Here is a 24,309-nt window from a genome sequence, read left to right on the forward strand (position 1 = left end):
AGGACCACAGATCCCAGCAAGGAACTAGGTCCTTACTCCTGACTAGGCAGATTAAAACTACCATCCTATAGCAGAGAGGGGGGGTATACCTCCTGGGACTGCGCAAAGGCGTAGCCAGAACTTTTTTTCTGCCTAGTGGCCTACTCTTGTAGGGGGCAGTATAACCTACTGTTATGAAGAACAGAGACTGCGTCCATCAATGAACGAAAGAGAAACTGAATTTTTGTTAGAACTTACCGCAAAATCCTTTTCTCTGAAATTCGTCGACAGAGGCAGCTCCTTATCTTCATGACTTATAGGGTTATGCTCCTCCTAGGAATAGGCACTAGGCAGGAAAACAAACATAACCACGCGTATGGGGCCTGTCCCTGTAGGCATAACTTTTCAGACTCGGCTATCAAACAGTTTAGTTGCAAGCAGTGTTGAAAAGACAAAAAAAAAACATCTGATAAGTAGAGGGGTGGGTGCTGCGCCTGTCAAACTTCAGAGAAAAGGATTTTACGGTAAGTTCTTACAAAAATCCAGTTTTCTCCATTGTTCGACAGACGTAGCTCCTTATCTTCATGACTCATAGGGATGTCCCAAAGCAGTATAATCATGAAGGGTGGGAAACAATGCAGAAACAAAACCCAAGTCCCCAATGGCTAAATCTAGCCGAAGGCAACATGGAGTTCAACCAGGAACAACTGGAGCTCACCCCGAAAATTTCGACCTTCAAAAAAGAGAAACTTAACAGAGTTCTTTTAAACTGCAGCCTGCAAAACCTTCCGGCCAAAAGAAGCATCCACGGATGCCAACACATCTACCTTGTAGAATTTTGTGAATGTATGCAGACAACCAAGTTGCCACTTTGCAAACTTGTAGCACCGACGCCTGATCCATCTGGAAATGGTCGCAGAAGACGCAGCCAATCACTTACGGAGGTCCATCAGTAAGGACAAAAAGTGTGTCTGATTTTCAAAGGACTCAGTGGTCTCGAAATAAACCCTGATCGCCCGAACCACATCCAAAGAATGCAAGGAATACTCCTTAGGATGCTGAGGTTTAGGGCAAAGTGAAGACACGTCTTCATTCAGATGAAAAAAATCAGAAACCACCTTAGGAAGGAAGGACTGATTAGGTCGAAGTACCACCAGATAAGGTGAGCGGCAAGACAACCCCACCAATTCAGATAACCTGCAGGCAGAAGTGATAGCCACCAAGAAGGCAACCTTCTGAGACAAAATAAAAGCAGCGAAATCTCCCAAATTTTTTCAAAAGGAAGCTTCTGAAGAACAGACGACACCTAATTTTGATCCCACGGAGGTAACGGGGGATCGCCTCGGAAGAGCCATAAGGCGCACTACCTGGATAAAAGTCCAGATTAGTACATGCGTGGCTAATGAGCATTGAAAATATATAGCCAAAGCCGAAACTTGGCCTTTGATAGTACCCAAAACCAACTGCTGTTCAACCCCTTTCTACAAAAAGGCCATAACCCTAGCGATCGAAAACAAGCAAGGGTGCACCTTCAGCAATTCACACCATGAAATAAAGGATTTCCACGTACGATGGTAGATCTTCCTGGAAGTTGACTTCCTAGCCTTCACGAGAGTAGGAATCACAGAGTCAGAAAGAAACCTCTCTCTCTCTCTCTCTCTCTCAACACCTAACTTTAAACCACCATGCTGTTCAAGCCAGCGACTGTAAAGAAGGATGGAAGATCGGACCTGGAGACAGTAGATCTTTCCTGAGAGGAATTCTCCAAGGGGTCTGCCTACCAAGACCGGCGAGGCCAGTCTGGAGCCACAAGAATGACCGGAATGTTTTCCACCTCTATCCTGCGAAGAAGCCTTGGCAGGAGTTTCAATGGGGCAAATGCATAAATCAGCCGATCCCAACCCCAAGGAGCCAGCAGTGAGTCTGTGGCATCGGCCAATGGATCTCAAGACCTGGCTACAAATTTCTGCGCCTTCTCGTTGAGGCGAGAGGCAAACAGATCAACCTTGGGAGTCACCACCCAAACACACGGGAGGTGGAACACTTCCGGGTATAGGGACCACTCCCCTTGAACCAACACCTGACAACTCAGGTAATCCGCCTGCCAGTTTTCCACACCTGGAATGTGTACAGCAGAAAGGGCTGGAACAGAGCTTTCCACCCAGGCCAGAATCTTGGCCATCTCCTTGGCCGCCAAGACACTCTTGGTGCCCCCCTGGTGATGGATGTAAGCCACAGCTGAGGCATTGTCTGATTGAATCCGAATTGGACAACCTTGCAGACGAGTCGTCCAATGACTCGGACAAAGCTTTAAGCGCCAAAACATTTATCTGAAGTTTTGACTCTTCCATCTCCCAGGTACCCTGGGCACAGAGCTTCCCCAGCACCCCGCCTCAGCCCAACAGGCTGGAGTCCGTGGTTACCACCGTCAAAAAAACAGAAAGAAGGACTTGCCCTGGCACAGTGCTGGAGACTGAATCCACCACAACCTAGTAGATTTTGAGTTGTGGCTCAGCCGAATCAAAGATTCCACAGACTTTGGATCCTTGTTCCATTTTACAAGAATCTCCCTTTGCAAAGGCCTTGTATGGAACTGAGCAAACTGAACCGCCTCGAAGGTCGATACCATCAGATCCAAGGCTCGCATGCAAACTCATAGAGGACAAATTGTTGCCCAACAACAACTGAATCGCCCCCTGCAACTTTTGCAGCTTGTCCAGGGGGAAGAAAAACCCTCGACAAGGCTGAAATTAGAGTCAAGCCCAGATAATCCAGTCTCAGAACCGGAGTAAGCACGGATTTCTTGAAATTGATGTTCCAACTGAACTCTGACCGTGATTGTCAGATCCCCAACAAAGCTGAATGAGAGTCCGCTCTCAACAGGATATCATCCAGGTACCCCAGTACCGCAATCCCCTACCGGTACAGCAGTGCTAATACTGGTGCTAGTACCTTAGTAAACACACTGGGAGCAGAGGCGAGACCAAAGGGTAACACCACAAATTGATAATGCTCCTCTGCTACCGCAAAGCGAAGAAACCGCTGGTGTCCAGCATAGATAGGGATGTGTAGATATATGCGTCCTTGATATATATGTAGGCTAAGAAATCTCCCTGATGCAGAGATGCTACTACAGTGCGGATGGACTCCATCCGATACCTCTGTACCCGCACTAAGCGGTTCAGGGCCTTGAGATCCAGGATGGGATGCACCTTGCCTTCTTTTCTGGGCACGGTGAAAAGGTTTGACTAAAACCCCTGAAAAAGTTTGTAAGCGGGAAGCGGCACAATCACTCCTTGCGACAGCAAGTCATGTACCACCCCTCGCAAGTCCCTTAACCGGAATGGGGATAATTGAAGATTGGATGGGAAGAACCTGTCCGACGGACGAGACCAGAATTCGATCTTGTATCCTAATCGGATCAGTTTGTGAACCCATTTGTCCTGAATCAAGGAGGTCCAGGGTTCCTGAAAGAATCAAAGACTTCCCCCCACCCCAGACTTCAGTGAAGGCGCCCCTTCATTCAGCTAAGGCCTTGTCTCTTCCACCGGTACCAGAGTCGCTTTATTCAATATGGCCACCGAAGAATCCGCTTTCGGTAGTACAGTCCACCTATTGGACACCGCCTCTGCAAAAGGAGAACAGCGTGCAAAACACTTAAGCACCACCAACATGTGCTTAATGCGTCGCCATTGTTCATCCACAACAGTATTAAACAATTCTGGGCTAGGGAATACCTTGCCCGATTTATGGGACTTACGGGAGCCAAAAGACACCTGCATATCTGACGCTGTAGGTTTATCAGCCAATTTTAGGGTTTCTTGCACAGATACTATCAGGGCTTCCACCATAGCACGCTCCCATGTGGCGGCTGATGAGGACAGGGCCTCTTCACTGTCAGAATGTGAAGATACCGACCGCTCAAGGTGGACCGCAGTGACCATATCCGTCTCAAAATCCGAAGACTCTGCCGATGGAGGTGAGGGAGGAGGGCGTTTGCGGCTAGCAGCACCAGAAAAGACAAAATCCACTTTTGACATCAGGCTTTGCAGAAAAAAAATGGATTTTTGTAAAATCTTACCGTAAAATCCTTTTCTCTTAGCTCATCGACAGACGTAGTCCTCGGTGATGCACCACCTTCGGGTTATGTTACCTCCGCAGGAGCAGGACTAGACAGGAAATTAAAAAGCTCTGGCCACACCCTAGGGGCAGTCCCAGAGGGTATATCCTCTCTCTCTCTGCCTCAGCAAATCAGTTATGTGAAAAAGCAGTGCTTAGAGAATTTAACCCAACCCAACTCCAAAACAGAGGGGCGGGGACTACGTCTGTCGATGAGCTAAGAGAAAAGGATTTTACGGTAAGATTTTACAAAAATCCATTTTTCTCTAGCGCTCATCGACAGACGTAGTCCTCGGTGATACACCACCTTCGGGACGTCCCAGAGCAGTATCACGACTGAGGGGTGAGAAAATGGAAATCAATCCCAATCTAGAAGGCCCAACCGGTGCCAACTAGAAGTTTACAATGCTCATCCTTAATGATGAGACTCAACCAAAAAAAGAGAAAACAATTTTTTTTTTTTTTTTTTCAAACAGAAAAAAACCCTCGAGGTAGACCACCGGTCTCCTCAAATTGCGGCCTGCAAAACCTTGCGGCCAAATGAGGCATCCGCCGATGCCGTCACATCAATTTTATAGAATTTTGTAAAGGTATGTACCGACGACCAGGTGGCCGCCTTACATACCTGGACCACTGACGCCTGATGGCGAAAGGCCCAGGAAGTACTGAGCGCTCGAGTGGAGTGCGCCCTAACAGGGAACGGAGGACTCTGACCCTTAATAGAATAAGCCTGTACCACCGTTAGTCTAATCCATTTGGCAATGGTCGCGGCAGATGCAGGCAAACCCTTTCTGGGGCCATCCGTGATCACAAAGAGTGAATCCGTCTTACGGAATGATTCCGTAGCTTTCAGGTATACCCTGATTGCCCGAACCACATCTAAGGAATGCAACGCATGTTCCCGATGATGCTTGGGCTGAGGACACAAGGAAGGTAGTACAATATCTTCATTCAGATGAAAATCTGAAACCACCTTGGGAAGAAAAGATGGCTTAGGATGAAGTACTACCTTATCCATATGAATCACTAGGTATGGTGACTGGCATGATAATGCAGCCAGTTCTGACACCCTGCGAGCAGAAGTAATAGCCACCAAGAAGGCCACCTTCTGGGATAGAGTAAGCAAGGGAATCTCCCTGATGTTTTCAAAGGGAGGTTTCTGTAGAACCGACAAAACCAAATTAAGATCCCAGGGCGGTAAGGGCGCGCGGACTGGAGGAGCCAGGTGCCGCACCCCCTGGATGAAATTCCGCACCAAGGATTTGGTAGCTAAAGGCTTCTGAAAGAAGATTGCTAATGCTGAAACTTGACCCTTGATGGTGCTCAAGGCTAGCTTCTGCTCAACCCCTTGTTGCAAAAAGGCCAATATTCGAGTCACCGAATAGGTACGTGGAGGAAATCCTAAAGATTCGCACCACGCAATATAAGTCTTCCATGTGTGATAATAGACTTTGCTGGAAGTCGCTTTCCTTGCTAATAAGGGTAGGAATGACTGAAGTAGACAAACCTCTGCCCTTCAGTACTTGGGTCTCAATGGCCAGGCCATTAAAACCAGCGACTGTAAAGCACGAAGGTAAATTGGTCCTTGAGACCACAGACACTCCCTGAGACGAAGTTCCCACGGAACGTCTGCGACTAACATGTCCAAGTCGGCCAGCCTAGAATTTCTAGGACCACTGGCGCTGATTGGATCTGAACCAGGCGTCCCTAGAGGTATCTGGCCCCGACCATCCGAGAAAGTCTGGTCGTTTTCTGTTCCCACACATTATCAGATACCTGATTGCTATCAGGAAGGGTGATCTTTTCTGGTTGAACCTCAGGGACCGAAGTCACCCGACTAGAGGCTACTTGGCCTATCTGGTCAACCAGATCCGATTCCTGTGAGGTATCGGGACTAATCTTAGGAAAAGGTAAAGGAAAAGATCTTTTCAGGGAACAGTAACTACCGCTTCCTGTGGTACTTAAATGTTGGAAGGGAAGAATCGCACCGGTAGTAGTGGTTGATGCTCGATCTAATGTCCTGAATACCGGTGAAAACGTCCCCCCACCCTGAAAACGGGTGGGGGCGCACCTTCAGGCTGTGTACTCCTTCCCGCTAGTACCAGCCGAGCGCCCTTTATGGGCAGTAAAGAAAGGTCCTCGCTAGTTGCGAGGTCCCTTAGCTTTTGCAGCCTGTGGCAAAAAAGTGCTCTTGCCCCCAGTGGCATCCTTAATGATTTCATCTAGGTTGGCTCCAAATAGACGATTCCCCTGAAAGGGGAGATTGGTCAAGGTCTTTTTGGAACCTAGGTCAGCTGACCAGCATTTTAACCACAGCACACGTCTGAGGATCACTGCTAACTTAGATGCATGCCCTAATAGGGGAGTAGTGTCCAAGGCTGCGTCACAGATAAACCGTAGCCCTTGTATGATCTGTTCCATCAAATCAGATGTCTCCTGGGGAATATCTTTTCCCCTAAGATCTTGGCGTACCATTTTCGCCCATTCCGTAAGTGTCTGGGAAACTAGACCAATAACGATTACTGGTCTAAATGCTGACCCTATCAGAGAAAAGATAGTGCGGGACTCTGCTTCTATCTTTCGATCCACCGGATCCTTAAAGGACGAAGTGTCCTCCACTGGAATAACCGTGGCTTTATTCAGCCTGGAAATAGGCGGATCCACGACTGGTGATACCGTCCATTTCTTAATGATGGATTCCTCAAACGGATAGCGTCTAGCAATACGCTTGGAAATAGTAAAAGGTACGTTTAGAATGCTCCCATTCTCCTTTAATCTGATTACCAAAACATTTAGGTACAGGAAAAGCCTTCGCCGTCTTGATGGGCTTATTCGTCCCAAAAGGCCTCTCTGTTTCAGTTGCCTCTGCCGGTAAAGCCTCAAGTTTTAAGGTTTCTTGCACTGCCACAACTAGTGCGTCCACCAATGCTTCTTCCTGAATTATAGCAAGAGAAGAAGCGTCCTCCTCACTGTCTGAGGGGGCTTTACCTGGGATAACAGCCCTTGCAGAGGAACCTGCAACTGCCGTGACCATCTCTGAATCTGAGTCAGAGGTGTCAGATGGTATAGGGGTAGGCGGGGGTCGCTTCCTAGACCCCCGTCCCTGACAGGCCGCCTCCACCCGAGCCACCATAGACTCCAAAATTGCTGTAAATGACTCTATACTCTGTGCACCGGCGGGTCCCGAGGCCCCCTCGAGGGAAACAGGTGGGGGAATATGTGTGGCAGGGTCCATAATAACTCCAGTTACTTCCTGGATAATATAATTCAAAAGTAAAGAAAAAAACTTTTTTTTTTTTTTTTTCTGACCCCCAGCGCCACAAAAAGCCCCTTAGTGTTACCTGCTTAGGGATCCCTATCGATCGAGAGAGAGAGAGATAGACCCCCAGGCTCACCACTTGATGCTCAGAGTTAAACTGCAACAGCTTACAGCGCTGTCTTGACAAACAGGAAGTCTCTTGGCTGGCTGCCCAGGAAGAAAGGAGGCGGCTCCGCCCCTCTGCACGCCTTCCGGCGCCTCCCCCAAGCTCCACGAGGTGTAGGATCACCTCAAACATGGCCGCCCCCATGCTGGAGACACGAGGCTACGCCAAAATGGCGGCTCGTGCGATCCAGCAAAAAAAATGGTGGCGGCCTAAACTGAATAGCGGTGTGCTGCAGGGCACACAACACTCTCTCTGCATGGGGATATGGCGTGGTTGGCGGTACCGGCCCTGGCGGACCGCGTGGCCGTTCGGGAGGCCTGCTATTAGCTGGAGATCTGATTTGGAAGGCAGTCTACATGTCCGTGGCTTCTGACTGGTAGGTAGCTTATACTTAACCCATAAGATTCCCAGAATGCCACAGATTACATTTTTAAAACATGTATACAATAGATTGTTAGCTCCCAAGCCAAGCCTCCTGGCTTTTGCACACATAAATCACACTCAAAGTAGGAGGATTTGTGACATGTTATAGGATAGAAAGGACTCTTTCTTACCATACAGAGAGGGGCCCGCGTTCCCCACAAAACCCGTCAGGGAAAAAGGGGGAACATACTACTCACCATACCGGAACCAGGCGGGCACCAACTCCTGACAGTACCCCTCTCCACCGGGGCGGGAGGGCTGTCGACCGATACGGACGCCGTGACTCATGGTCTTTGGCGTTTCGGCGAGACGTTTAACTCGCGTGGACAGTCCTTTAATGGGACTTTGTCGCGGCCGACCCAGCGCGGAGCTATGGCCTGCACGCGCTCGTAGGCTGAACTGGGGTGACCACCGGATCTCAACATCCAGCCCGTCGCCCAGTTCAGCTTTCTTGCTTGAAGATCTCACAGGAACACTGGAGAAAAAAAGCTGTCTAAAAAATCCTTCAAGAAAAAAATCTTGCCAGGACCTAAGATCCCAGCAAGGTATCTAGGTCCTTACTCCTAACTAGACAGAAAATAACTGATTTGCTGAGGCAGAGAGAGAGAGGATATACCCTCTGGGACTGCCCCTAGGGTGTGGCCAGAGCTTTTTAATTTCCTGTCTAGTCCTGCTCCTGCGGAGGTAACATAACCCGAAGGTGGTGTATCACCGAGGACTACGTCTGTCGATGAGCGCTAGAGAAACTACAATTTCTGGCTGCGACTGTGAAGCGGAGGGTCCCGCAGTCGCTTCCAGGGGGTCTGCAGGTGAATTTTTATCCTGAGACTCCATTGCTCATATAAAAAAAAAAATGTGCAACGTCCCTTTAAGACCGCGAAAAACGCGGTCCCACCGCTATTACTGCGGATTCACAATCCCTGATTATTATGTAATAGCAGAGCAGGAGAGGAAAAAACCCACAGGGAAACCCAAGAACGTTACCAGACCACAGAGAAGCATCCAGCCTGATCAGTGTAAAAACTAAATTAACACTGTTTGCACAGGAAGAGGAAGAAGTTCTGCCTTTATGATAAGCCATGCCACATGCCTGTCCATCCCACGGTACTCAAGAAAATGGCCGCTCATACATTCTCAATGGGGGAAGTATAGAAAATGGCTGCCCATGCAAACTAATGGAAACACAGAGATCATGAACCACAGCAAAATAGTGGCCCCCACGGCATGCCATGCGGTCTCCAGGACCCCCCAATGGACCCCCCAGAACAATAGGCATCTAAAGGTCACTAGCCAGGGACCCACCCAGGACAATCTACCCCCCTTAAATAAGCGCCATAACGGGGGAGCCAAGGGGAAGCTGCGACTCAGGGCATTCCAGGTTGATGCATCCCAGCGAGACTGTCCACTCGCAGGCTCGTCCCAATCCATCGGGGCACTGTTGTGGCGAGGCCTAGTTCTGAACTATAACCTGCTCATGCTTGCTGGTCAGGCTGGGAGACCTTAAGGATCTTGATTGCAGCGGCCGGCTGTTGCTTGTAGTTCCTCTAGCTCTTGGTTCTCAGGAACTAACTAGTTAAATAAAAATCACAAACTTTCCATGTTACAGCTAAGACCAAAGTCCCAACAGGGAGCTAGGTTCTATTCCGAACACTAGGCAGAACAAAACTGTTTGATGATCGAGTCTGAGGGATTATGCCTGCAGGGACAGATCTCATGGTCGTGGTTAAGTTTTTTCCCTGCCTAGTGCCTATTCCTAGAAGGAGAAGCATAACCCTATGAGTCATGAAGAGAAGGAGCTGTTTCTGTCGATGACCGATAGAGAAAGGAAGAAGGGTTCCTGCTGAGAAACAGACAGATATTCTGGTAGTGTCACTACCTCCTTTGCTCAGTGGTTCCTTCAGGTCAGCAGGAGGGGATTGGGTGACTAACCCTTTCAGAATAGTCCATTTTAGCCCATAAGGTAGATTTCTCTTCAACAAAGAGGCATTTGGCAGCACAGGCAGTGGGAAAGGTAAACAGTTACTCTCTCCATTAGCAGGCAAGTTTGTTTTCCTCACATGGGTAGCTTTAAGGATTTTTATTATCCTACTAAACCATGGTGGAACAAATAAGACGACATTACACTGCTTCATCAAGCCAAGCATTTCTTCTGAAGCAGTTTAGAATATATTTTGCAAGGATTTCGGGTTAGCCAACATGAGGGGGGGGGGGGCGGAGAATGTCCTCTTACATTGGCAGTCCATGAAAAATGTATATGGATGGGAAAGAACCAACCCCCTTGGAGTGTCTTTGCCACTAAAGAACCCCGCAGAGACACCTGCTCTACTCCATGATATCCCAAATTCCCATCAACACTGAAAAAGCATGTAAACCATGGGATATAAAATTGGGGATACACATCTCATGACAAATTGGGAATGCATAAACACTAGAATTCATAAATCTTCTTTAAAATGTTAGTATTCAAAATAGTGGACATCATTTTGTTTACACGGATATAGAATTCCCTCATCCTTTCCCAAATGTTATCCTTCAGTTATCGAAGCTGCTGGCACTGCGTGGTTGAGGAGGGTAAATTCCTGCACTTCTGGTACCAATGCCCGATACTTCAAGTATACTGGCAAAGGGTGTATACCAAATTATAATTGAAGTTACTGCCTATGCTTTGGATTTCTCTCCCTCACAATATCTACTTTACTATACCTCCCCTGCCCTCGAAACATTACCTGAAGTTCCTTAAGCGTTGGTGTGCGAAAAAGATGGTAATGTTAAGATAGTGAACATACAAGATACCCTATGCTAGAAATTCCCCCTATGTAAGGGAAGCAAATCACAGACCTTGCAGAGGACAATGCAGAATTTGGACACACATCTTTTTAGGGATTTTAGGTTCAAAACTTGGCAGATGCCACCATTCAGTTTCGGGACTGAATTGGGTTGAATAAAACAGAGCTTTTCCACTGCATGCACTGGGATTACCACTCCTTGTACTTGAAGTTAGCTCAGGGCCACCCACAAATCTGTCTGTTTTTAAGGGGACGCTGGAAGATTGGCAGGTAGGAATTTAGGAAGGGGCAGGGATAGAAATTTTGTAGCTCCTAGAAATGAAGCTGATGAAAAGATGCTGACTGCCACAAATGTCAATGCAACCCCTAATGGGAGCACCCCCTAATTGCAAAGTAGGTTTTGGGGTAGGCTTGGAGAGTACTAGGATACAGGGCTTGTGACAAGATGAGACCTGCCTTGGACTTAGAGGAAGACATCTGGGTGAAGCATAAGGACCCATTGCAGTGAGAAGATGGAGAATCTGAAGTAACCATAAGCCCAGGCTGTTTTTTTTTGTTAGGTTAAAGTACTCCAACACCCCCCCCCCACACCCCCACCACCCAAAGTAACCTTCTTAATTTAGCAAGAAATTCACCAAACAAGCATTTACAAATGAAAGGCATGCATAACAGACCCCTTTTGCAAGCAGGCTCAGCAGAGCCAGCCTTTAGCTACAAAATGCTGCACATATGCACAGAGTTAACGTCATCCTACATACCCGACAAAGTAAATTCTCTACAGCAGGGATCTCCAAACTACAGCCCTCCAGCTGTTGCAGAACTACATGCCCCATGAGGCATTGTAAAACTGATCTTCACAGAAAACTAGGCATGATGGGAATTGTAGCTCCTGAACAACTGGAGGGCCATAGTTTGGAGACATAGAAAAACCAAGGGAAGGGGGGGGGGGGGGTGGGGATGGATGCCAGGAAATCAACTCCGAATCCCCTAATGGGGTAGGAGGATGTGACACAGTATGAAAGTCTTACACCTGATTACCAAAGGTATATAACCTGTGAGCCACGCAACTGTGTCAATTATCAGGAAAAAAGAGAAGAAAGAAGTTGCAAATTATGGCTCTAACAAAAGGTATGGTGTATAAAAGATAAATTACTTTATTGAGGCAAAAACAAGTGTATTAATTTGAAAAACAACAACAAACAGGTGAATATGATAAAAGGTGTGCTTGTGGACACTAGGATAAAAACCTTTTGGGGTCCTGTCTCATAAGCCACTGCCTACATTATACTAAGGCTCCGCCCACCACCCATCCCATGCTGAATGGATAATTGGTAAAAAGGATCTGCCACTGGGGATGTTGGTGAACAGGGTTAGATAGAGTTCAAAAATGCTCCAAAATGTGTGAACTTCCAATGGTATGTGGTAAAGATATTTTGGTTCAGCTTGATACAGGTAGATTTGGCTGGGGTAATGAGATTACTACCCTTGTTGTATGATGTTACCCACAGTGAACATAGACAACAGTTATCACTCAGCCGCCATTAACTCTGGTATATGGACGTATAGTTCATGTAGACCACTCCACTTTATATAATCCTGTGTAAACAAAAGTTGCAGGGACACGGCAAGGCACAGCAATAGTAGCTGCTCAAAGCAAAGCAAAGGAAGCAGCATAGAATGACAGGCAGCAGTAGATAGGCATATAAGCTTGCAAGATGAGCATACACAGTCCAAGTCACTATCCGGTCGGTGTGAATTGACACCCGATTTTCACCTGTGGCAATGAGTATAAGAGTCCAAAATAGACAGTATTGAAACCATAGGGAGATTGTTAGGACTTAAGACTGGTGCAGCTTAGCAATGAGTATGAAGATTGCAGGCAATAAAGCAGCTAGCAAGCCGGTATGGTCATATATATATATATATATATATATATATTTGCCGATTACTGACCGTGAAAGTCCTGTATGTTGAAATTCCATATAGGTAGTCAGGGACCATAGGATATCGGTCCTACCTTAGTGCCGACTGCCGCTTCCAATTGTGAGAGTTAACGAAATGTCCGCCAGTGAATATGGGACCATTAGATGTAGGTCCTCTATGGTGCCGAATGCCGGGTGCTGCTTGTAGTGGTGTGGGTATCGAAGTGTCCACCAGTAGCTGTGGGAGCTTCCTGTTTGTCAAGGTGGGTTGGCGCCAAACTGCCGACAAGCACTGGAGCGATCTGTTCCTACAGCGTGAGGTTCGGGGTAGCGGGCAGAGTCAGTGGCGTAAGCAGCGTGTGACGTCGACGCGTTTCGTGTGACGCAGCACGCTTCTTCAGGACGTACTGGGTGTTCATCACGTCAGTGTTAAATACCGGAAGCTTGAGAGCCATTGGATGGAGCTTGTCTCGCTTCCTAATGACGTGTGATATTGAGATTGACGACCCCTAGTGGAAACTATAGAGCTCAACAAAGAAAATAACATAGTATTAAATACGATGGAAACCTTCAATGCACCATAAAATTACAAGTAATTAACCACTCTGCAACCGCTCACAGTAATACTACTGCGGCAGAGTGGTTCGTTATCGTCCAGTCACGTAGTATTAACGTGACTGGACTCCTCCCCTTCTGGGCGGCGCTTGCGCGCCGCCGGAGGCTCGCTCCCGCTGTTTTCATTCACAGCGGGAGTCGGGCCAGGGGAGGAGCAGCGGCGATCGCCGCTGCTCTTACCCGATCGTCGGGGATCGAGTCTGGAGATCCGCCCGCTGTGTGTAAACACAGCGGGCGGATCTCCATAGTGACAGGGAGTGACAGATCGGACTGTTCAGCATAGCTGGACATCCGATCTGTCCATGAATCACATAGTCACCTCCCCCCCTACACATCAGTAAGCACCAGGCATACATTAACCCCTCCCTCTCTAATAAAATTAACCCCTTCCCTGCCAGTGTCATTTTTACAGTAACAGTGCATATATATAGCACTGATTACTGCAGTAATGTCACTGGTACCCCCAAAAGTGTCAAAAATGTCAGTCAGGGGTCCGGTCTGTCCGCCGCAATGTCGCAGTCCCGCAAAAAAAAAAAAAAATCGCAGATCGCCGCCATTACGCGTTAAAAAAAAACACCAAAAATGACAGAAATCTTTCCCTTTGTTAGTAAACGCAATAACTTTTGCGCAAACCAATCAAAATACGCTTATTGCGATTTTTTTTACCAAACATATGTAGCATAAAACAAATTGGCCAAAAACTTTTAAAAAAATTGGTTTTTACATCTTTTTTGGGGGGAATTTCATATAAAAAAAATGTGAAAAATAGTTATTTTTTCAAAATAAACGCTCTTTTTTTTGTTTATAGCGCAAAAAGTAAAAATCGCACAGGTGATCAAATACCACCAAAAGAAAGCTCTGTTTGTGGGAAAAAAAGGACGTAAATTTCGTTTGGGTACGGCGTCGCACGACCGCGCAATTGTCAGTTGAAGTCGCACAGCGCCGAATCGCAAAAAGTGGCCTGGACGGAAGACAGCAAAATCCTCCGGTTGTAAAGTGGTTAATAAATAGCAATACTCTAAAAAGAGGATTTTAATTCCCTAATGAGGTACATGGGACCATAAACGCCATTGAACATCAAATTTATGGAGAATTTTTATTGTGAGAAGAAAACAACTATCATTTAGAGCATGGCAAGGCATTTTGGGGCATAGGGCAGATAAAGTGGGCCAAAACGGGGTATGAGGGACAAAACACTCAAGAAATATGGTTACATTCATAATACTTAGGAGGGACTACCTACATAAGTACATATAATGATAAATTAATACCTATATGTCCAAACTGGGGAATTTTGAAATGTACATCATAGGTAATGACACCAATGTATAATAGAGATAGACTATATGATTTATTAGCAAGGAGGAGGTGAATGACGTGAATGGAGGTATAATAGATTACTTTTGATCAAGAAAAACCTTTAAACTACATTCAGTGTTCAGTCCCTTAGGGGCAAGGGTGCCAAGGCGGAAAATCCAAGCCTTTTCCCTTTGGAGGAGGATTTTATTATAGTCGCCCCGCCTAGGTGGGAGGTCGAGAGCAAAGAAGCCCTTGACTTTTAGACCTTTAGGGTCTCCATTGTGTGACTCCTCAAAGTGGAGTGCTAATGGTGTGTCTTCTTTTAGTCTAATGCTCTTTATGTGTTCATTGATTCTCACGCGGAGTTGCCTCTTTGTTTTGACTATATAGAATTTTTTGCATGGGCATTGGATGGAATAGAGGACTCTTGTTGTTCCACAGTTTATAAAGCGCTGTATTAAGAAAGTTTTAGTGCCTGCTGAGTTTGTGAAAATGTTTTTTTTCCACAAAGCCACAGATCCCGCAATGGCCACAGGGGAACATCCCCTTTAGGGGGGGGGGGGGGGAAGGTCTGTAAGCCATGTGTGTTTAGTAATCCTTTGAAACTCCGAATGTACCAAATGGTCACACAGGTGGCTAGCTCTTTTGGCCACCATTAGGGGCCTTGGGCCTACTATGTCACCTATTTTATCCGCCCTTTGCAGTATATGCCAGTGGTTTTCTAGAATATGTTTTACCTCATTCCATTGGCCACCGAATTTTGTAATTAGTCTTGGGTGATTATTTTGTTTAGGTTGTTTTTTACGTGTGGAATTTAGGATTTCATGGCGGGAACGTTTACCAGCTATACTTTTAGCGCGTTTTAAGGTTCTGTGAGAATAACCTCTCTCCCGAAATCTAGAATAAAGTTTAGCAGCCTCCTGTTGGTATTCAGCTGTGTTCGAGCAATTGCGCCTGACTCTGATAAACTGCCCTACGGGAATCCCTCGAATCAGGGACTTGGGGTGGTAGCTGTCTGCCCTTAGTAGGGTATTTGTGGCTGTCTCCTTTCTAAAATGTAGAGGTCAATAACCGTCCATGATCAATCTTGATCTTGAGGTCAAGAAAGGAAATTTCGCTGGAGTCTGCTATATAGGTTAATCTGATGTTCCTAGGGTTAAAATTGAGTTCCAAAATAAACTCATCCAACTCTCCTCTAGAGCCGGTCCATAAAACCAATATGTCATCGATGTACCTCAGCCATGTCTTAGCATGGCTGAGGTACATCAAGGAAGCATATACGGTTTCCTCCTCCCATAGGCCCAGATGGAGACAAGCATAGGAGGGGGCCCATGGGGCTCCCATAGCAGTCCCTCTTATTTGTTGAAAATTGCCACCCAAGAAATGAAAGTAGTTATTTGTTAATGCGAATTCTAGAATTTCAATGAGAAATTATTTTTGAGCCCCAAACTGATAATATTTTTGCTCTAGGAAGTGATGGACCGCTAGGATCCCCCATTCATTGGGGATAGAGGTGTACAGCGATTCAATATCTATCCCGACCAGGATGGCACCAGGGGGGACCTCAAGGTCGCAAATCTTTTGTAAAACATCACCAGTGTCCCTTACGGATGAGGGCAAGTCGATCACCAAGTCCTTAATGAAAGAATCCAAATATCGATCAAGTTTCTCCAGGGGTCCGCCCACCGCCGAAACAATTGGGCGACCCGGAGCATTATAGAAATCCTTATGTAGTTTGGGAAGTATATAGAACGTTGGCAGATTGAAATCAGGTGTTTCAAGGTACTCCTTCTCGGACTTAGTGATCAAGTTGGCCTCATACGCAAGGGACAGTTTGCTGCGTATTTCTGCTGCCAATTGTGGAAAGGGATTGAGATCGAGTTTTTTGTATGTACTGCTATCTGAGTAGACGGCGGATTTCTGCCTCATAACTAGTCTCAGACAGGAGTGAGTACCACATTTCCACCCTTATCACTTCTCTTTATAACTATGCCTTCGGCTTTTTTAAGGTCTTCTAGAGCAAATCTTTCCTCGGGTGATAAATTGTCAGAGGCCGGGAGGCTCCAGTCTATTTTAGTTAGATCTTCCTCTACCAACATGAGGAAGGTATTTAACCACTTGTTGGTAGTGAACTTCGGCATGATGGTGGACCTGATTGGTAGGTTACATTTCCTACGGAAAGGGTCAGAGGACTTTTCCTCATCCAGTATTTCAACAGCATTCTCGTCCAGCAAGGACTCAAGTATATCTAATGCCTCTTTATCGCTGGGGCCATAAATTTGATGTTCAAGGACATTTATGGTCCCATGTACCTCATTAGGGAATTAAAATCCTCTTTTTAGAGTATTGCTATTTATTACTTGTAATTTTATGGTGCATTGAAGGTTTCCATCGTATTTAATACTATGTTCTTTTCTTTGTTGAGCTCTATAGTTTCCACTAGGGGTCATCAATCTCAATATCACACGTCATTAGGAAGCGAGACAAGCTCCATCCAATGGCTCTCAATCTTCCGGTATTTAACACTGACGTGATGAACACCCAATACGTCCTGAAGAAGCTGACTGACTCACTGACTCACTGACTCCGCGCCCGCTACCCCGTACCTCACGCTGTAGGAACAGATCGCTCCAGTGCTTGTCGGCAGTTTGGCGCCAACCCACCTTGACAAACAGGAAGCTCCCACAGCTACTGGTGGACACTTCGATACCCACACCACTACAAGCAGCACCCGGCATTCGGCACCATAGAGGACCTACATCTAATGGTCCCATATTCACTGGCGGACATTTCGTTAACTCTCACAATTGGAAGCGGCAGTCGGCACTAAGGTAGGACCGATATCCTATGGTCCCCGACTACCTATATGGAATTTCAACATACGGTCAGTAATCGGCAAATATATATATATATATGACCATACCGGCTTGCTAGCTGCTTTATTGCCTGCAATCTTCATACTCATTGCTAAGCTGCACCAGTCTTAAGTCCTAACAATCTCCCTATGGTTTCAATACTGTCTATTTTGGACTCTTATACTCATTGCCACAGGTGAAAATCGGGTGTCAATTCACACCGACCGGATAGTGACTTGGACTGTGTATGCTCATCTTGCAAGCTTATATGCCTATCTACTGCTGCCTGTCATTCTATGCTGCATCCTTTGCTTTGAGCAGCTACTATTGCTGTGCCTTGCCGTGTCCCTGCAACTTTTGTTTACACAGGATTATATAAAGTGGAGTGGTCTACATGAACTATACGTCCATATACCAGAGTTAATGGCGGCTGAGTGATAACTGTTGTCTATGTTCACTGTGGGTAACATCATACAACAAGGGTAGTAATCTCATTACCCCAGCCAAATCTACCTGTATCAAGCTGAACCAAAATATCTTTACCACATACCATTGGAAGTTCACACATTTTGGAGCATTTTTGAACTCTAACCCTGTTCACCAACATCCCCAGTGGCAGATCCTTTTTACCAATTATCCATTCAGCATGGGATGGGTGGTGGGCAGAGCCTTAGTATAACGTAGGCAGTGGCTTATATGAGACAGGACCCCAAAAGGTTTTTATCCTAGTGTCCACAAGCACACCTTTTATCATATTCACCTGTTTGTTGCTGTTTTTCAAATTAATACACTTGTTTTTGCCTCAATAAAGTAATTTATCTTTTATACACCATACCTTTGTTAGAGCCATAATTTGCAACTTCTTTCTTCTCTTTTTTCCTCATAGTTTGGAGACCCCTGCTCTAGAGAATCAACACAAAATAACAGTGCTGAAGGCATGAGCTGCAGTTCCAGCAGAACAACGCGTTCTCTATTAATTTTTCCGTTAGCTACGGTTTGAAAAACAAGACATCACCCTGAAGACAGTTATAAGGCAGGACCAATCAGAGCAAAGAATGCCTTCAATATGGTTTCAAAGCATATACCAACAGAATCCTTAAAAGGAGGGAACATTCTCAAAAAAAAAGGAACAGCAATATGCTGGCTGAGAAAGGAAAAAAAAAAAAAAAAAAAAAAAAAAAAAAAGGACAGGACTACCAGCACAGACCATTTTTTTCCAATTTTTTTTTTTATCTAAAATGCGTACAAGTTCTGATTTAGCCAAAGCACAAAAAAAAAAAAAAAAAAAAGACTTTCTAGACTTAACCAGCCAATTAGTGCCTACAAAAATTTGCTTAGGCTGGGGAGATTCTGGTGCTGCTGGCACACAATGCATTGATCAGTGAGCTCACAGTGGAAAGCATGTGAAAATTATTTTGCAGGATCCCCCTGTTGACCTCATTTACCTCAATATCTTCCCAAAGAGATTAGGAGGGTCAGGGTAACACTGAATGGATAAAAGTTAGCGGGAGTGGCAGAAGAGTACTTTCTGTGCTCACCTTGGAACAAGGGGAGCACAGAACATAGGATCCAGTGCCTGAAACAAACATTACAGACAGGCCTTGCTTCTGTGGGGTCTGGATACGGTTCTCATTGTGTAAACCAAGGCTAATTGATCCAGAAACTGCTATGGTGCCCTAACGGCAATAAGCAGTCGGATCTTGACAGAAGTGTCAGTTGGTGGTAAAAGATTGCAAAAAAAAAAATAGTAGAAATTTCTTCTCCAAGGAGTTCATCACCTAAGGACACTAGCAAAAAATGTAAGCCTTCATTGGGTAAGGTTGTGAGAAGGCACTGGGAGCAAACCCAGCAAAGCTTTTGCCAGTGTTCAATCAGCTGAAAGTAGTGGCATATAACCAATGAACTATGAATACAAGTCCTGTAGTATGGGACAATCAAGATAAAACATTCCTTTATGCAGATAAAATAGATTGGAATGAGAGGGAAGAAAAGAAAAAACACCACACATACCTCTCCACTAAGGCTGTTTGGAAGTGTTTCTGACGTTACTGTTGTACTGGGAGGGCTGGAGAAATCCCATATGTTCACAGGCAGGGCTGGGTCAGGAGGCTTAGAGTTGTCAGTACATTTAGGATTGTCCAATAAGGTCACTTCATAAAATTCTTGAATATCTAAAATTTAAGACATGTGGTTAGCTTGAGACATAAAAAGGAAACCAATCATAAAAACGGCACGGATGACATTCTTAAAGGCTAGTTGTCTGACCATGTTGAACCTCTAGCTTTAGTTCCAAGTCACTGACCCAGAACAAGTACAGAGATCAAGAGTTCTGCTTTCACTAGTTTTATAGTTAGCATGATAGCCAATTAACTAGCATTTTCAAAAGTAGATGAGCAATAGCAGCCTCCATTTTTAGCTCATGATAAGTCTACTTTAAGTAGTACCGTCATGTAAAATTAGATTTTTGACTCAGAAGAGAGAGTCCCAGGCGGCCAAGGACATCACTGGACAGAGAGGGGGCCCAGGTATTAGGGGGTGCTGGGGTGGCTACTACACACAGAAGGCTTTTTATCTTAATGCAGTGAATGCATTAGGATTAAAAAACCTCCTGCTTTTACAACTCATTTAAGACGTATGTGCTAACTGATGTAACCTGAATCAGTTTATATTAGTTTGGTTTTTTTCTTTTTGGGCAAAAAACATGGACTTAACTGATGATGCCCATGTGAAAGGTTCCCATGTATGTGGCTGTGTTTCTTCCACTTTGTGACTTCTAAAATGTCTTGCTATGATTAGTGCAGTAAAAAAGTATTGTTCACATTCCCCAACAAAAAAAGGCTGTTTTGGTCAAGCTGTTTGCCAGGCACTGACATGGGATCACTTTTTTTTTTTAATACAAGTAGGAGGGGGGAGGAGAACATTAAGAATAGATGGTATTAAGCTTTTCTTCCACTTTAAACATTATTAATTCCAGATGTTTGGGTTGAGATGCTGGAGCTGTGCATATAAGGATGTCTTCATTTTGTGTTTTGGAGGTGTATTAAAAACTTGGCTGCACTCACATTGAAATGTAAGCACAATTTTTACCAGTTAGGTATTCATATGAAAACTATTGTATTTGCTTTAATTACAGCTAGTAATCCAACTTTTCATTGGCTTCCATGACCCCCCCAGCACATCAGTTTAAAATGGGTGTTTAGCATCGCACATTGTGCCAGTTTGCTTCTCAGTAGCTGTGAGGTAGAGGTTTGTAGAGTACATTCTTAATGCAAAAGATCCCCAAAATTTTTATATATATATATATATATATATATATATATATATATATATATATATATATATATATATATATATATATAAAATATGTTTTTTCTTTCGTTCATTGACGGACACAGCTCCCGATATTCTTAACCGCTGGGGTATACTGCCCCCTACAGAAGTAGGACACTAGGCAGAGAAAAGAACTTGACTACGCCTATGGGCAGTCCCAGGAGGTATACTCCCCCTCTCCGCTTTAGGTACCCAGTTTTTTTTCTGCCTAGTCAGGAGTAAGGACCTAGTTCCTTGCAATTTTTTCTTTAGATAGATTTTTTTCTTCTGTTTTTTCCTGTGAGATCTACAATCAACTGCCGGACTGGGCAATGGGCTGGATAATCAGATCCCGTGGTCTCCCCAGTCTGGCCAGCGAGCCCGCGCCGACCTCAGCTCCGCGCTGGGTCGGCCGCAACATAGCATCACTGGACGAGGGCTTGCCTGCGAGTTAAACGCCTCGCGAGGTCGCATACGACCGGGGCTCGGCCTGCGTTTCTTCAGCCCCCCCCCCCTGTGACGGAGGTCACTTTGGTTGGGGGTGGGGGGCCTGTGGAATCCAGTTTGCCTTGGAGAGGTTGCGAAATCCCTCTCTCGGCTCCCTGGGCCCCTCTTATGAGTAAGTCCCCCTGTGACGCCGCCCATTCACACAGTCTTCACTTATGGGTATTGACTTCATCTCCACAGGAGTTTCTAAGCAAAAGACTTGTAAAAGAACAATAAATCTACATAGTTACACCCATGGGGGCTGTCCTAGTCCAATACCCCCCTGCAATAGCCATCCCAATTCAGTTTGGTCGCAAGCAGTGAAAGTGTACAAAAAGACCACAAAAAGAGGAGTGGGGGCGGCGACTGTCAGAGGACTCGGAGAAAGGAATTTTACGGTAAGATTTTACAAAAATTCAGTTTTCTCTTACGTCCTCCGACCGTCGCCGCCCATTCACACAGTCTTCACTTATGGGGCAACTGCCAGAAAAGCAAAGCAGTACCCACATCAGAGAAAGGAACCTTACATGTACAAGAAGGTAACCTTCTGGGTAACAAAAAAGGGCTCAACATTAGCAACAACCCAGGAAAACAAATAACCAAGGGGAAAACAACCCCAAGAGCTAGGAACCCGTACAAAACCAGGGTTCCCTATGGAACTGCCGCACAGAGAACTTTGCAGCCAAAGGAAGCATCAGCTGACGCCAGAACATCAATTTTGTAGAATTTTGAGAAAGTGTGCACCGACGACCAAGTCGCAGCCTTGCACACCTGGCCACTGAAGCCTGATGCCGATAGGCCCAGGACGTACTCATCGACCTGGTAGAGTGCGCCTTGACAGGGAAGGGAGGAACCCGTTCCCACAACGAATAGGCCTGTACAATGTTCTGTCTGATCCATTTGGCAATGGTTGCTGCAGACGCAGCCATACCCTTCCAAGGTCCCTCAGGAAGGACAAAAAGAGAATCAGATTTTCGAAAGGATTCAGTCGACGACCGGTAACCCTGATCGCCCGGACAACATCCAAGGAATGCAAGGCAACCTCCTTTGGATGCTTAGGATTCGCACAAAGCGAAGGCAAAACAATGTCCTCATTCAGGTGGAATTCCGAAACCACCTTTGGCAAAAAGGACGGATTAGGTCGCAAGACCACTTTATCCCTATGAACCACCAGGTAAGGGGAGCGGCAGGACAACGCCGCCAACTCCAACACTCTGCGAGCAGAAGTCATCGCTACCAGGAACGCAACCTTCTTAGATAGCATGGGTAACGAAAGTTCCCTGATGTTTTCAAAAGGGGAATGCTGCAACACGGACAGAACCTAGTTCAAGTCCCATGGAGGTAAGGGATCCCTTCTAGGGGGAGCCAGGTGACGCACAACTTGGAGGAGAGAAACCCCTGGACTCACACCAGGCAAAATATGCTTTCCATGTACGGTAATAAATCTTGCCAGAAGAGGCTTTTCTAGCCTTGATCAAAGTAGGAATGACCTCCGAGGAGAGACCCCCCGTCTCTCAGGACCTGGCTCTCAACAGCCAGGCAGTTAAAGCCAGCGACTGTAAAGCAGGATGGAAGATCGGTCCCTGGGACAGCAGATCTTCTCGCATTGGCAGCCGCCACGGAGGCTCTACGGCCAGGTGAACGATGTCCGCATAAAGGGGCCGGCGAGGCCAGTCCGGCGCCACCAGAATCACCCGTGATTGTTCCGAGGCCAACCTGCAAAGGAATCTGGACAACAATTGAATCGGAGGAAAGGCATTGATCAGTCGATACCGACGCCAAGGCGCCACCAGCGCATCCGAGGCGTCTGCCAGAGGATCGCGCGTTCTTGCCACGAACCTTTCCACCTTGTGGTTTAGCCGAGACGCGAACAGATCCACATCTGGGGATCCCCACTTCGAACACAGCATCTGAAACACCTCCGGGTGTAGGGACCATTCCCCCTGGTCCAGGGTCTGGCGGCTCAGATAGTCTGCCTGCCAATTCTCCACACCCGGAATGTGAACCGCCGATATCGCCGGGACATGAGTCTCGGCCCAAGACAGAATACTGGTCACTTCCTGGGCCACCTGGGCACTCCTGGTGCCCCCTTGGTGGTTGATGTAGGCCGCACTGGCATTGTCCGTCTGCACCTGTACAGGACAGCCCTGAAGACGATCCGACCAATGGATCAGGCACAGCTCTGAACGTTCTAGGTTACCTTCTGCATATTAAGCCATTTATGACCATCCTCATACGGATGTCCTCCATGTACCTCTACAAACCTCTACCTCACAGCTACCGAGAAACAAACTGGCACACTGTGAAACGCATACAGAAACACAATGCAAAAGCCCCTTTTTAAACTGATGTACTGAGGGGGGGGGGGATCATGGAAGCCAATGAAAAGTTGGATTACTAGCTGTAATTAAAACAAATGCAATAGTTTTCAAATACCCAACTGGTAAAATTGTGCTTACATTTCAATGGGAGTGCAGTCAAGTTTTTAATGCACCACAAAACACAAAATTAAGACATCCTTATATGCACAGCTCCAGCATCTCAACCCAAACATATGGAATTCATAAGGTTTAAAGTGGAGGAGAAGCTTAATACTATCTATTCTTAAAAATGCCCCCCCCCCCTCCTCCTACTTGTATAAAAAAAAAAAAAGTGATCCCACAGCTCAGCCTCTCCCATGTCAGTGCGTGGCAAACAGCTTGACCAAAGCTGGGCAACGTGAACAATGCTTTTTCACCTCACTAATCATAGCAAGAAATTGTAGAAGTCACAAAGTGAAAGAACAGCTACATACACGGGATCCTTTCACACGGGCATCATCAGTAAAGTCATGTTTTTTGCCAAGAAAAAAAAAACTCAAACTGAAGAAAAAAAAACTGATTCAGGTTACATCAGTTTGCTCATACGTCTTAAAAGGAGTTGTAACGGCAGAACGTTTTTTAATCTTAAAGAGGAAGTAAACCCTCTGCAAAACAAAAAAAAAAAAAAAGAAAAAAACCTGTAAAGACAAAGACATAATGCTCTAGCATGCTCGCAGTACTTACCTTATAACAAAGCCCCCGCAGTGCCACCTGCTCAGCGACAGAACGGC

General features: G+C 46.0%; 1 protein-coding gene across 14 annotated transcripts in view; it reads right to left on the reverse strand.

Moving 5' to 3' along the window:
* DLG1 (discs large MAGUK scaffold protein 1) overlaps window positions 1–24,309 on the reverse strand; it is an 818,929-nt gene that overhangs the window by 746,740 nt on the left and 47,880 nt on the right. For all 14 annotated transcript variants that reach the window (XM_082251441.1, XM_082251439.1, XM_082251438.1 and 11 more), the window contains exon 3: window positions 19,434–19,594. In XM_082251441.1, coding sequence (XP_082107567.1) covers window positions 19,434–19,594 — 161 coding nt within the window. The remainder of the gene's footprint in view (window positions 1–19,433; window positions 19,595–24,309) is intronic.

This window comes from Pelophylax lessonae (genome assembly GCF_965119305.1).
Source record: "Pelophylax lessonae genome assembly, chromosome: 3".
Lineage (NCBI taxonomy): Eukaryota > Metazoa > Chordata > Amphibia > Anura > Ranidae > Pelophylax > Pelophylax lessonae.